A 15,775-nucleotide genomic window follows, 5' to 3' on the forward strand; every position below is an offset into this window, starting at 1 on the left:
CTCATTGAACTGGAGTAGATAGATTGGTCTTCAAATCGTGTTTTGCTAAGCGTGTATATTTTGCCAAAAGGAATTCTTTATCACAGATGGTTTGAAACCATTTTCCCTAACATTATTCCTCTGAAGGTGGCCACTCAAATTCATTATGGGAGTACAGTTGAAATAAGTTAACCTTGAAATGCAATACTATTAAATACATCCTAGCTGTGAAGCCTTCTAGCTGAAAACCTTCATAGAATTTTATAGAATAAGCAAGAACTGCATACAAAATTACAAGTGAGTGGAGCAGCATTACCCTGTCATAAGTGACTCTGACTTAACGGATAGGCCAAATGGAGCTTTGCATACGACTAGCTGAGAAAGGAGGAAAAACTATCTGCATGTTGGTCCTCTGCCTTGGAAAAAAACCCATAAAAGTATATTCCAGACCCAGCTACACTTTCCTTAGACTAGGGAGAAGAAAGCAATCCTCATAAATGGTGTGTCAGGCAGCCAAATGCATTCATATGAAGTCTAAGTTTGGTATATGAGAGGAATAAGTACCAGGATAGAAAAATGGGTATTTTGGCTTCTTTTGTATGGACTGCCTGCCTAATTACTATAATTTGGACCATGACACCACACAGCAAGAATTTTAAAAATATTCACATATTTACGCAGCACCTTTTTGCAAACCAGCCCCCGTTTTAATCAGGACAGCAAACAACATCAAGCTGAGCAGCACATCAATACTATTAATGGAGCAGATTGAGGGATCTATCATCCACCTCCTTCCCCACCCTCAAAAGAGTCCATCCACCAGCTTGTTCACTAATCAGGCAGGCAAATGAATCTTGTTCTCCCGAACTATCTGTAGCACATCATAGAGAGTCATATAGATCACCTCAGCTATGACAAAACCTCATAAATCCTTGCACCCTGGGCCAGTAGAGACCCGGCATATCACTGGGGTGAGGCAGTAAGGTTTTTTTTTTTTAAATGGTGTAGCGCAGGAGTGCTCAACTTACAGCCCGTGAACCATACATGGCCCACCAGAACATTTCATTCGGCCCGTGGCCTGCTTCAATACAATATACTAACAGCCGATTCATTAGAATTTTGTCAGCATGGTTACAGCATTTTAGTTCACACAAGTGTGTAAACAGACAAAACGGTACATAGAAACAACCTATCTAAATACATACCAAACAAGCAGAACTTAAAATATAAGTCAATACAGGTGCCTTTAAATTTTATTAAAATATGTAGAATCTGTCTGGCCTACACAAGGCCCTCCTGTATAATAAGGTTGGGCACCACTGGTGTAGCGTATGGCAGAGTGTAACGCAATGCTTTTTAGAGTTGCTACGCAGGCAGAACACTAATGTCAACTGTGTATTTTCCATTGGCCAGCGGGATCTTGCAGCATCTACAAGTGGTGGTGAAGTGGCATGAAACTAGAGAAAATGGCAAGCCTAGCATAGAGAAATCTATGCTCCAATATTAGAAAGAAGGATGGGAGATTAGATAAAATTATGCAGAGGTAAAATGCACAATTGTCCCTAAGTAATGAGTGCTTTACAAACATCAGCAGCTTAGTAAAGTAGGCAGGCGCCTCCTTTTACAAATCGGGAAATTGAGGAAGCAAGGCAAGATGACTTCCCCACAGCCATGCTAGCAGCAGAGCCAGCATCAGAAATCAGGAGTTGCAGGCTCCTAGTCTCCATTCACACGACCACACTCTATTTTTGTTCTTAATTAAAAACATGTGATGCCACATGCTATACAATTTGTTAAAACTCCTGTCACTCGGGAGTCTTATGACAAGGGATTTTTTGTGTTTTGGGGAAAGGTGACCTCTCCTTCCATCTCTCCCAGCAGATCAAATCATCTGACACTGGAATAAACTTTCTAGAGTAAGTTTCCAGGGCAGAGGCTGAGCTGGTATGCATGTCTATACAACAAGCACAGTGCTGGTGCTTAGATTACATGAACATAAGAAGATTTCAGGCACACTTCACAAAAGACATTCCATCTCTACTGAGTAAACATTTAGCCCTAACATATCAATTCTTTTTGTGCACTGTGTGATGTATGGGTCTAATTCAGCTCATTTTTAAAAGTATTAAACAGTGTATTCCCCCTTACCTGGTTATTGTTCTATTTTTGGATCACATTTTAAAATCTGCTTGCATCCCAACTATAGCCAGGAAAGTAGTTTAAAAAAAAAAAAAAAAAAAAACAACCCTGTTAGTTTATAATGTACTCAGACTTCAGTCCAGTCCCCCATCTCTCTCAAAGCAAAAATTTGTTACAAAAGAATTGCTCAAATCAAACCTTTTCCTTACATTTCTGTAATATGTTTTTGTATTTAAAAATCAACTTTTAATTTTGAGGGGGAAGAGTCTACTTTAACAAGTCACAATGAAAAAAAAAGACAACCCCAATTTCATTTATCCCACAATAACCTTTTAATTGAACTTGTATCTAATAGATTTTTGGCCTATCAATGCAAGCAAAGGAGCTCAGAATTTCTTCTTCCCACTCCCGATGAGGCAGCATTACTACAAATTAAATCTCTACAAAGATTTGTACAGTAACCATATAACTCATTCACGCTCATCTGCAAATGGAAGAAGGATTTGTCACTAAAACTAAAGGAGTACTTGTGGCACCTTAGAGACTAACAAATTTATTAGAGCATAAGCTTTCGTGAGCTACAGCTCACTTCATCGGATGCATCCGATGAAGTGAGCTGTAGCTCACGAAAGCTTATGCTCTAATAAATTTGTTAGTCTCTAAGGTGCCACAAGTACTCCTTTTCTTTTTGCGAATACAGATTAACACGGCTGCTACTCTGAAATCACTAAAACTAGTGGCTTAATAATTTCTTAACTATTTCTCCTATAGCCACAAGGGGGCATCTTCACTGCAGTCTCAAGGGAAAAAAAAAATCATACAAGTGCAGCGTAATGTATTTTTACAAGATGGAAATAACCTAACCCTATTAAACTTACTCCAGGAAAAAGGAAGAGCAAGGCTACCAGGAGGCTACTGCCAAGAGTATGCAGGTAAGTTACACAGATGCCAATAAGGCACAAACTCTTTTATTACACCTGCAGGACAAACAAGACATAGGGGTGTACTTAGCTGGATGCAGTTAGCATCTAAAACTGAAAGATCTGAAACAAAAAGGGGGGGGGGAGGGAAGAATAGAGAACCCAAGAATTATTGGGTCAACCAAAAAAAAAAATGAAAAAAGTTTACAAACGATGATGTGAATATGGGAGGAGGACAGAAAGAAGTGACTATGGAAGGCTGCCTTGCGACTTTTGGCCTGGAATTGCATCCCTCAAGAGCACGAAGGCGGCAGTTCAGATCCCAGAGGGACAGCCACTTCTCTGTAGTATTTTGGCCGGCTGCATGAATACAGAAAAATGAGAACACAAGGGGGAACACAGTGGCCAAACATGTAGATGATTCTGTCTTTAAAAATTATTGTTTTAAGTACAACTTCAAGGAAGAGAAAGAGTCACGCACAGAGAACTCCAGAGACAGTTAGAAGGAAAAAAATTCTCTTTCAAGGTAAATGGCTCCACATGTGCTCCACCATGAATCATATAACCCAAACAAGACAGCACAGACTTGTTACCAGATAGGAGCTGAAATGTATATTCTGCACTTTATACAGACATCTATGCTATTTTCTTCAATAGAAAACTTTTTTGGGGGTGATTCCACAGACTGATGAAGGACATCTCTAGGACAAATGCTTTTTGACAAAATTTTTACTGAAAATATTATAAAGATATTGCAGATTTATTTTACGTTCGCAACAATGTTACCTTGTTTTTTTAAAATGTCCGGAGTTAAATGAAAGTCAGAGTCAACAGTGGAAATAGCCCAAAAAGTTAGGGTTGTTTAGTGTTACCTTCAACCTAGAAGGTTTTCTTTTTTCTTCACTTTTTTCCTTCAACTTAAATATGTGCAAACTTAAAAGACAAGATTGTTCTTGAGAGAGAAGGAAGTGCTAATTTCTGCTAACAATACATCCTCAAATAATTTGGACGTCTTTACTGTGAATCTATAATTTAGGGTGATTATATAGAGTTAAACAGAGATGCAATAGGAATCTATCTCCTGATGTGTAAGTGGGTACATGCAAATACAAGAAAATGGGTAATGTACTCAGGTTTCACCTCAGATGATCAATCCTCACGTTATTAATTAGGTATTAAGATTCTTTTTTAAAAAGTCTTATAAAGGGACAGTAGGCAGCACTCTTGGCTATCATCAAATAATAGTTTTTACCACTTAGTCTCTTATCAGTAGAATCTGGACAGTGTTTTGCAATCTCTAATGTTAGTATGCATCTACATCTTAAACTGCAATTTAATAGGACATGGCATAAAGAATAATCCTACGTACGAACATATTCACATGACCTAAAGAGCATACGTGTGAAAATTATGACCACTCTGCACCGTAACTGATTTTTATTTTTAACAGTTCAATGAACATGAAAACTAAATCTTTATACAAGGACCTAATTAGATAATATGAGGTCAGCTAGACCTGCCACCCAGCGTTTCACTGCATGCACATGAAAAAAAATGACAATTCTGGCATTCAGTGCGCTGCTCTGACATGCCGCTCCTATGCAAGTAACTCTTTAAGAGCCAGCATTCTTGTAGATACTATGCAGTTAGTGCCCCAGTATATGGTGCATCTATTTTAGGTGTCAGCAGGAATCCTAATGTACTTATTAAAATTAGAGTCAAGCCTATGCAGCCACCCGAAAAAACCTGGCTTTCCTAGCACACACATCCAAAAATTATAAACATATATACAGACACAAGAAATCACAAGGTTAGACAAAGTGGCCATGTCAAGTAAAGAGTTTAACTATTGGGTCCCCTTAGTACAGATTTCACTGTTATGAAGAAGTAAGAGAACTACTGAACTACAATGAACCAAGGCCTCTCATACTATGTAATTTCGCTGACAGTTGCAGATTTTTGGCTCTGGACCAGTCCTCCTGGGGACAAAAAATGGAACTCCTACAGAAAATAAGAACTGGGTTCACACCCGAGCCACTGCCCCATCAAGAGACTGCCCATGGGATTTGCAAGGCTCTCTCAAGACCCACTCCTGCTACGATGCCCACAAGGTATTAGCCAAACAATCTTGGCCCGGTTGTGGAATAGCAGGAAATAACTTATAAATACTAACTAAAGAAATATTCATAAGTATCCAGTTATGCGCATAGACGGCCTAGACAACTGCATGATTTTATGATTGCCTTAATCTCTTCTCCTACCGTTGTTATACTCAGGCATTGCTTCCGGTTTCAAATTACTATGTAAGCTGTTCAGAGCAGAGACCACGTCCTTGCTAGGTTTGTACATAACATATTATAATAGGGCCCATATAGAGATTGGGGCCTTTGGATGCCACCAAAAAACAAAGATAAAAACAGACCAGAAATTTACTTCAGAGTTATTTCTTCAACATCAAAGCTAACTACTTCAGTTCCTCCGATTGAGCCAAGTACATGGGAGCAAGAGACGCACCCCTGTGCTAGCTACCAGTGCCCACTCCCCCATAGAACACTGAAAGGCAGCCATGTTTGATCACAGCAGTCGCTGCAGAAGCTGGAAGCTAACGGGTTAATGTAACTTTGATAAGGAATGTAATTGAAGTGCTACCCATCTGGCAATCTTTTAAAAGAGAAGGGGAGGCAGGGAAATCTATTTTACCACATGTGTTCTGGAGAATGGCTATTCCGGAGAAACTAGTCTGATCTTTGAGATTTCTCCCCAAAATGCTGTCTGTGAGCATGTTCAGTGGAGTCTTTGCAACACTATTCCTGAAATGGGAGGGGCTTGTAATAGGAATGGCTTGTAAATCTACAATGGGAAAGTAGTGAGTGTGGATCATTTGACACAAATATTTTGTTCTGCAGAGCAAGTGCTTAGAAGACCCAACTCCCATCTGGGCCATATTGGTGGTGCCACATTTTGAGGCCTCCCTAAAAATCTGAGGTGTTAACAGCTTCAGAGGGTTATATAGTGTCTATAAATAGCCATTAGAAACCAAACTGGGCACAATCTACAGTAAAGGGGTTTTTTTCAGAAGAGTTAGGTACAAATATTTATGTTTAAATTACAATACAATATTTGCACTTCTATAGCATGTCATCAGAAGATCAAAGGGCACCTTACATACATTTACATAGCAACAAGAGCACACTAGGCACTTTACAGGGAAGTAACTAATTAAAAACTTACACATCCCACAGAGGGGTTTATAGGATATAAATTGATTACTTCATACATTACTTAATTACAGTCACCACTGACATGGAAAGCAAATGCTGTTTAAAAATATACAGCACCACTGTGTAGTTCAGGGCAGAAGGATAGTGTGCCCAAGTAAAAGAGCAAGGGGAATTTGGGGAGAATTAATTTCATCAGGATGGCTCATATACTGTGCCAATCTCATGTTTGCTGTCCAAATATTTGTTTTTCTATGGCATCAGCTATATTTAAAATGTTCACTGCATTCCTTACAGTGATCACCAGGTTTAGAGAATGAAAATCAATAGATCATCAAAATTAAAATGTCCCCATTTCCATATCAGAATAAAAAGAGATTAAGGAACAGACATGAGCTGCAAAAAGTTGGGAAAACTCATTAATACACTGTGAAGTGTCAGAAGAGCAAAAGCTGGGAACACACACAAGATATAATTACCTTGTCTGTGTTCAGAAATTTGCAGTCTGTGAGCAGATGCACTTCTGTACCATTGCCTGCTAGAGGCAGATTGGAATGCCTATTTAGCAGACTGTTCCCCTGGCAAAAAAATTTGGCCTACACAACCATTTAGCTACCTGTACATCTGGTATCTATATTTTATGTTGTTGGCATCCTGCAAAGAATTAGTGTAATGCCCAAATCTGGGCACAGCGGAGCCATTCGTTGTACTAGTAACTAGTGAAATTGACTACAGTGCTGGTAACAGAAAAGTATGGCAGGGTTAACCTGGTTATTAGTGTCAGAGGAAACTGAATTACTTGGGAGTCTCCAGTGCATGAAGTGTTGGTGCCAACCAGAGCAGCAATGCTGGGAGCTAGCCAAGTGGTCGAATGGAGCTTAGTAGCATGAATACTAATGGTTGTGGTAGGCCTTGTGTAAGCAGCTTGTGAGGCCAGCATGCCCCTCACAGAGTCAAATCCTGTTTCCAAACTGAGCATCTGTGCACCATCTGGGTCCTGGGAAAAGGAACACAGCTGCGTTCCTTTTCCCAAGATGTTAGCCATACCTCATGCATGAAGAGGATGTTAACTAAAACACTGTCATTCAAGCCAGTGTAAACTTGGCATCTTCAGGTCATCTAGGGACATCTTTTTAAAGATCCAAGCATGCTGGACTTCGAATGCAAGAACTGCTGCCATAGGACAAATGTTCTCATTTTCTCCTCTCTTGCACCCAGACTCTCCAGCAACCCTTTCCATCCAGATGAGAATTGTAAAGGCCACAACAGGAGCCTAACAGGTGGATCATTCCCTGAATCCCCATCTGCACACAGAAACTAGCCAAAACCCTTTTGTCTGACTTGCTGAGAGGAATCAGACCTTCTGAAAAATTCAAGTGACCAGTTCAAAACCCACAAAAAGGAAGAAGGAAAGGGGAGAATGAACCTTTAACTAAATTAAAAACTCTTCTACAGTCTCCAGAGCAATACACGCTCATTCGTAGAAAAGAGAAGCAAGTGCATGTTTTGCCTAGTTAACTGGAGTGCAAGACTGAAAGTCACGATTCCTAGGTTTGTTCCACAGCTCTGCTATGTCTCCTAACCTTGAGCAACTCACTTAACCTCTCTGGCTCTGTTTCACCAGCTACAAAACAAGGATAATGTCTCCCACAGGGGTTTTGAAGCATAATGAACATTTGCAAGGTGTTAGGGACTACTAATATAATTTAAAGAAGAGCCGTGTTACTTTTTCACCATGTCAAGCCATGTTCTTTACCTGATCCCTCATCTTGCTTTCTCCACGCCCCAAGTTTGCCACATGATACCTACACTTGCTATGTAATTCAAATTAGTGTGTCTGTTATTGTCACACAAAAGAGCAATATCACTTGCTCTTAGCATTGGACAGTTTCAGGTGAAGCACAAACAACACTGGCTTGTAAGCCAGTGGCAATATTACTAAGCAATTACTACGTGAGACTCCACACTTCTGAAGCCAGACTGCCTCACTGACAGCCTCTGCTGGCTGGCTGAGGGACAATGATGCAGTCACAAGAGTGTTGACCAACTATCCCAAGAGGAGTGAAGTCATGGTACTTACGCATAAAGAAGCATGCTGTGGCTCACCACCCTAGGAACATTCTAGAAAAGGCCAAGGGGAAGGGGGACAAGCTCAACATGTGGAAATGGAGAAGTATAAGCATGTGATGAACAAATCCATACAGAGAAAGGTTAAATATGATTGGTTAAAGGTTTGTGTTATGTAACTTGTTATACCATCCTCTATATGTGCTATAAGTGCTATAAAATAGCAATGGGAGGGGCTCCTTGCTGGAGGAACTCTGGCTGATTTTTGTACCAGGGTTTCTCCCTTTGTGCACATTGAATAAAGTCTTGTTGAACTGAATTGAATTGAAGACCCTTGATTCTGCCTGGCATCTGACTTGATTTTTATTCGGAACCACAAAATCCCAACACACCAAGGGCAAAAATATATATGTAAAAATATATAGCTAAGTCTTGTACTTGGCAGTAATTCTTCTGTTATTTCCTGGGACCTTTAGGTGGAAAATAGTAGGCTTCATCACAAAGGGAAGAATCAGGTCTCTCACATTTTGCTGCAATAATGCTGGATATCACCTCATCAAGCATTCTGGAGTGGTTTCCATTTATTTCAACAGAGAAGACTCAGCATGCCCTCCAGCTCACAGACACATACCACCTTTAAGGGGAAAAAAAACTTGTGTTGAAGTGAAGAAGCCAGCTTCACAAGACTAACAGGGACACACGTCCTGTATATCACAGGGGAGAGCTTTCACTCACCCATTAAGCCAAAGCCTCTCCAGCTCTATTTGGGAAATTCTCTGTTCTCACTACTCGGATGCTCTATATGCAAGGACATCTTCTCTTCAAAAAAAGATACCACTGCTTGTTTTGTGGCTCCAACATTTAGGTATCTTACTTCACCGGTGCTAGGCCTGGACACCACTTACCAAGCGCTCGTGCCACAGCCAGGAATGGAATCTGGTCAATGACTGTACTCCTCCGCACAGGGCCATTGTGAGTCAGCCGAGGTCTCTTCCAGACAACCCGATTCACACCAGACTTATTGATCACACTAGAGGTATTAGAAACAAAGGGGTGTAGATTAAAAAAAAACAAGTTAGTTACAACCCAGCTGACTTTGTATAGTTTAAGTTACAGAAACGGTTGCCCCGACTGTGTATGGAAAGAATGCTATGACCTCAGTTAAGGCCTGCAGTGTAGACACATCCTTCAGAACACAGTGAGATTGTGATAATTTGAGGGCGTTAGCCCAGCTTTGGCAGACGAGGCAAAGGGGACAGAAAAAAAGATGAAAAGCTCTGGGGATTTTTGACTTCCTGCTGATCACCTGAACGCCACTAAATATCTCCCCCACATCAGAGGAGGAGACAAACTGAAAGTTTGTTCCCCTGAGATGCTGGGCTGCATAACATCAATATCAAACCCCGAAGGGGCAGTGTTATTTAGGGTTCTCTCTTTCATTTTTACTATCCGCCGTGGCTCTGATAATCAGCAGCAGCGAGTGGTTTAAAAAAAAATTGAAAAGAGCCACCTTAAACAGTCTTATGTAGAGGTTTTCTTGCTAGAGTAGCAACAGGAGGCAGAAATAACAGAACAATCATCATCTGCTCTCAAGCCAGAATGAAAGAAACAGCTCTACATTTAAATTTTAACGTCTGCTCTCAGATGTTGAGCAGTGAGATTAGTTCACACAAAGTTACTGGGGACACGAAGGAGAAGCCATGCGGAATAAGAGGCTTATTTTGGTGAGAGGCAATGAGCCATATACCCAGAAGAGGTACTGGGAAAAGCCACTCGTGCAGCTTGGTAATAAGCTTACTCTCCAACAAGCTATGGACCAGGCACCAAAGCTAGCTTCACTTATAGAATAGCCATAGACAATTAGACACTGAAAAGCTATGGAGCAGCCTCCAAACTCCTTGTATGACATTTATTCCAGGTGCAACTCCAGGGATTTTGAAGCCCTTAAATCAGTGATGAATTAAGCCCCATTATTGCGTGGCATGGTGTGATATGCATAGCAGGAAGGATCACAAAGACTATGTCCTCAGATTCACCATGCTCATTTGGAACCCTAATGGCCAAAACATGTTAATGTTATTTCTGCCTGGAAGAAGATCCCATCCCAAGCTGACATTTAAACAGGGGTTTAGTGGGGAAGCTTTCGTAATTTGACTAGCGGATCCAATTCTCCTCTTCTCCCCTCTCTCTCTCACACGGGAAGTGAAGATGTCCTGCTAGCACAATCCCACTATACTCCTGCCAAGTGGCACATGTCGCACAGTTCTGGGAGTAGCTGGGCAGTCTCTGCCAGTTTCATCACCAACTCTGGGAAAAGCTGGAGGACCACCAACAAGACGACAATATCAATCCCCACCACTCCTGTAAAAAAGGAAATTCTAGGAGTTGCCTGCTTGCAACTAAGAACTTCAAAATATATTCCGTGTCCTTCAGCCAGTGACAGAAAAGCACATCTGGAAACCTGTAACATCTACAGGCACTAACCTAGTGAAACAGCAAATTATCATTTCAAAAATCTCTTATCCCAAATGCAGCTAGCTGATCTGCTTCCACCTGCTAAAGACACACATATCTCAAGGTTAATGAGCTGACAGGGTTCTTGAGTGAACGATGTCAACAGGAAAACCTTCAGTGATCTCTGCATCTGAGCTGCTAAAAGAAGGGAACGGTGCCCATCCATCTGGTGCAGTACTGTTGAACAAAAGAGCATAGGGCTCCTGTGAAGCTGTGCCAGATTCGAGCCCCGAGGTTTGTTTCACAGCACTGGTGCCATCTGACAAGGCTTCCTGCTTGCTCCCCTACCTCTCAGCTATAGGGAACATGCACGACTGCAATTCAACTCCTTCTGGGATGTTTTAACATCAGTCAGTTCTTGGAAAAGAAACCTAAACTCAGCTTTGGCAAGCAGAGGAGGTAGCAATGTTCAAATGCTATGACTTAATGTTCAGATTTACAGTGTTTAAATATACATCTATGTCCTGTTATTAATTTGTGATCTTAGTTTTCTTTAAAGAAAAGTCTTGCAAGGCCTATTCTACAGCTGGCATTGTTACCTCAAGGGCAATGTAAAATGCATCAGAAATTTTACTTTTATAGAGCAGATAGATCCTAATTAGATAGAGAAGATACTATCTTCTGCCAGTACAGGGTACTGTATTCCAATTGAGGCCTTACCAACTGCAAAACTAATACTACGTTGCTAACAAAACCTTAATATTTTCTTCATTTGCTAGAAAAAACGTTCTACAGCTCTTAGTTAATATTTACATTGAAAGACAAATTTCTCTTTCAAATACTTTTAAGCCAAGGAGAACAAGGTCAGTCCGCAACCACCCCTTTTTTCCCCTCCCACTTTTTTCAGAATCCCAAATATACTTCTCACTTTGGAGATTTCATCGGGCTTCCCTTCGGAAATCAAAAGTCATCCCACCCCATAAGCCTCCAGCAAAATGGCATTAGTATCAGACACTAAAACAACACAACTACTTCCCCACAGCTAACCTACTGGATAGCCAGAGCCCAAATGGTCGAAACACAGAAAAGGTTCAAACAGCTTCACTGAGCTGTGAATGAGTAGACTTGAACCCATTCGATCAGCAGGACAAAGACAATGAAAATGAGAAACTGAAATGGGAAACAAAACACAGAGTTACCTGCCCCCAAGCCCTTCGATTCTCTCCTTTTCTTTCGGAAGTTCAGGCTTATGGTCCTGTGTCACCTCCACAGCCCTAATAAAGTCGTCTTTGGGGTCATCCTGGACTCCCAGCACCACTCCTGAATCTCCGACATGTGCCACATACATCTTTGACCCACGGATAATTACCACACTGGCGGTAGTTCCTGATGTGCTTGGGAGGCCAGTCAGGGTCTTTGGCCACTCTGCTGCAATGAGAAATAAAAGCTGCATTTTTATTCTCTGAAACTTGTCATTAACTCCCCCTCAGGAGAGTATTAAAAAAGCCCCAAGATATTAGAACTACCTGAAGAAAAATATTTTGTCATGATGTCAAGAATGGATTAATAAGTCATATTGAGGTCAAATCATGCCAGCATCAGTCAAACTAGAAACTAAGTCGTTGAATAGGTGTTTCTTCTTCATCTGTTTCAAGCCTTACCATAAGTCACACTGAAAATGGCCTTCATAGTCTGTCTGTCTGTCTACATTAAATAAAACCCACAGATTTTAGCACAGTTGTTAATTTCTATTCATAAAGAAACAAAAACCAAGAAAGTAGGGGCTTAGCAGATCAAGAGTAAGGGGTGCATCAGAGAGGTCTGAATAAATTACAATGAGGTGTGTGTATGACCACATTATGACTGGTTCAAACCAATACCCTCAGGTCCTTCCTTTCTATGAGCATAAAATTAATTTAACTTCAGATTAAAAAATAAAGAATAATCCAAACTGAGGTCAGAATACTGAGGTGAGATTTTGAAAGGCATCTCCCAGGGTTTAGTTGTCTGACTGCTGCTGGAGGAAATAAGTACACAAAATAAAGAGATGTGAGTGTTAGCTGAGAATACCTCCCAAGATTCAGTGAAGCCTAATGTTCACCTCCCTATTAGAAGTTGTAGGAGTGTCTGATAATTCAGGTCACTTAGTTGTCTGGACATTACAAACCCTTACAGGGAACAGAATGACTGCCTTTATATCTATGCGTATTTGGGTTTTAAATATATTCTGAACTGTGGTTCAAAATAAATTGTCTATCTGCATCACCCAGGGGAAATTATTTACATGTCCACATTGAGGACAGAACTGCACAGGCTTCTTATGGTTGCTATCCCACCGCCCCATGTAAAACTTACTACCCAAGAGGTACTCCTCCATTTCAGACTTATTACATATTTACACTGGCTTTTCCTCCTCCCCTTCCACATTAAATTCGAACCTCTTCACATTCAATTCCTGCTTTATCTCACTGTCACCACTCTGCCCCTGCCAACATTTATTTTCTTCTCCTCCTACGCTCCCCTCCTGCTCCAAAAGTTGTGCCCAAATTTCTCTCCTAACTGCTCCCTTTGTCTATGTCATCTATGCTCCTGACTTGATGATTTTTTCCCCACAGCCCATTTAATGTTTGGGGCAGCCCCCCAGTTAAGATACACCTAGCCCGACAATCTCCCTCCCTCCTTCAAACAACATCAGATAGGTCACCTTTCCATGAAGCCGACTGTCAACAGCGACCTCATCTTATGCTTGTTCTGCACTGCACCTGCTCGTGTCTTAGACTGTAAACTCATCAGAAAAGGGATTCGTTTCTCTGGCATATTTTATCTATTGTACTTTACCATTTACACTTACAATGGTTACCATTGAAGAGTTTGCATTTCCCATAGTACAGTACACTCCACTGCAGTATATATTCCACATATCAGAAATACCATAGTATAATGAATACCCTAGTACAGTATGTATTTTCCTATGGCATCCACTTTATAACAGAACAAAACAAACACGAAGACCCTTCTACACTTATCAGACAAGCGTCAGTAAAGCGAGGATGAGTTATCTTCAAGTTCCAGCAATTTCACAAACCACTCAAGACAACTATGCTTTTTGTTGCAGCCTCCATATGTTCTGGGATGGAAATGAAAACATACAGCAAGATCAGCATATTAGGCCTTGAAACCAGGTGCTTTAACCTGGGAGAATTACATCACTAAAAGGAAAGAATCCTCACCCCCTCTCATCTGAGCCCCCCCAACCCTTCTCCCCAACCACCTATCACTATAATCCACTCTCCCCTCGCTGGTGTCCCAAACACCTCTTCACTTACTCCCCCCATCCCTCCACTCCTTCACCTCCCAGCAAGCATTCACATGTCTATTTTATTTTCAAAAACAGTTTGATTGCATTTCCCCATAATTATTTTTTTTAAAGACAGACTTTAGCAACACGCCTTCAAACCACATCAGTTCAAGGGCAAAAAACTCAACATTGGCTGAGGGTAGGTCAGGATCAAGAGATTCTGCATACCCCCTTTAGCTGACCAGCTGCAATGGAAACTGGCAGGCTAGAAAGCCTTCTGGCTACTCTATATGCACAGTAATCCATCTGGTGCATAAGAATTTGGCACACACTTAACTAGAGACCTAAACTCCCTCCCTAATACCATTTGCAATTTTGCTCCCCCCAGGGATACTGGGTGCCATGCACTCTCTAGGGGTAACTCTGGAGCAATTAAGACCCTTGTGCCAGGATTGCAGCCCTGGCAGAATCCATGAATCTTAAGAAAAGCTGCTTCCACCCCCCCCCCCCCACAAGGAGGGAGAGCTGTACCTCAAGAACCCCTTTTCAAATGACCCCCGATTTGGATCACTAATCCTACCTTTGCCCCCATAAGGCACACCTCATCTTATGCTTGTTCTGCACTGCACCTGCTCGTGTCTTAGACTGTAAACTCATCAGAAAAGGGATTCGTTTCTCTGGCATATTTTATCTATTGTACTTTACCATTTACACTTACAATGGTTACCATTGAAGAGTTTGCATTTCCCATAGTACAGTACACTCCACTGCAGTATATATTCCACATTGATTCATAGGAATCAAAGTAACCATGGAGATTTTAAAAAGTCCAGCATGAAACAGAACACTATTCTAAACCTGAACTATAGCAGAGCTGGCACTCCAGTATACCAACAACAATGGTGGAGAAAGGCCCCCACGAATGAAATCTTGAAGAGAAATATTACTTTGGCCAATATAGATAAAGCCAATAAAACATTTAGAAGGAATGTGTGGAGGCAGAGGCAGGAAAACAACATGGGCAGCTGCATTCAAACACAATGCACCAATTATCGTTTTTCTTAGACATTGTTTAAAAAAAGAAAGGTTTTTTGGATTCTCTCTTTGGAATCAAAATCTTCAGTCAGAGACATGGATAATTTTAAAATTCTTGCCCAGCAATTCTGTTGTTTTAAGGTTATCACTTGTATAGGTTTAGGTGCCTTCCTACTGTTCACCTTCTGTTAACTGAACAAAAAAGACCGGAGCCTTCAGACAATAAGGATATGTTTACACTGCTGCAGCTGTCTCACTATATCACTGCGGTGTAGATGCTTCTTCTATCGACAGAAGGAGTGTTTCCCTCAGTGTAGGTAGTCCACCTCTCTGAAAGATGGTCCCTATGTCAAAAGAAGAATCATTCCATTGATCTAGAGACATCTATACCAGGGGTTAGGTGGGCCAAACTATGGGGCTCAGAGCACAAAATTTTTCACAGCCCCGATTGCAGTAGCCAGGTCAATCTAGATTCTAGGTGCAGACCAGGCCCAAGTGTTTTGTACTTCTATAACACTATTCAACAAGGGATCAAACATTACTTTACAAACATTATGTCCCAAGATCCCTGGGAGGTGGACAATTACTATCCCACCCACTTTGCAAATGAGTCCACAGGGCAAGTCATTGATAAAATTATGTCTAGAACCCCAGAGTCCTAACTT

The 15,775-nt window shown here is 41.1% G+C and overlaps 1 protein-coding gene across 1 annotated transcript in view; it reads right to left on the minus strand.

Moving 5' to 3' along the window:
* The window catches only part of PPM1D (protein phosphatase, Mg2+/Mn2+ dependent 1D), a 39,275-nt gene that overhangs the window by 15,951 nt on the left and 7,549 nt on the right, over positions 1 to 15,775 (minus strand). Inside the window, exons 2-3 of the mRNA XM_038375377.2 lie at positions 11,977 to 12,205; positions 9,229 to 9,353 (exon numbers count right to left, since the gene is read on the minus strand). Coding sequence (XP_038231305.1) covers positions 9,229 to 9,353; positions 11,977 to 12,205 — 354 coding nt within the window. The remainder of the gene's footprint in view (positions 1 to 9,228; positions 9,354 to 11,976; positions 12,206 to 15,775) is intronic.

The sequence above is a fragment of the Dermochelys coriacea genome, chromosome 17 (genome assembly GCF_009764565.3).
Source record: "Dermochelys coriacea isolate rDerCor1 chromosome 17, rDerCor1.pri.v4, whole genome shotgun sequence".
Taxonomy (NCBI): Eukaryota; Metazoa; Chordata; order Testudines; family Dermochelyidae; genus Dermochelys; species Dermochelys coriacea.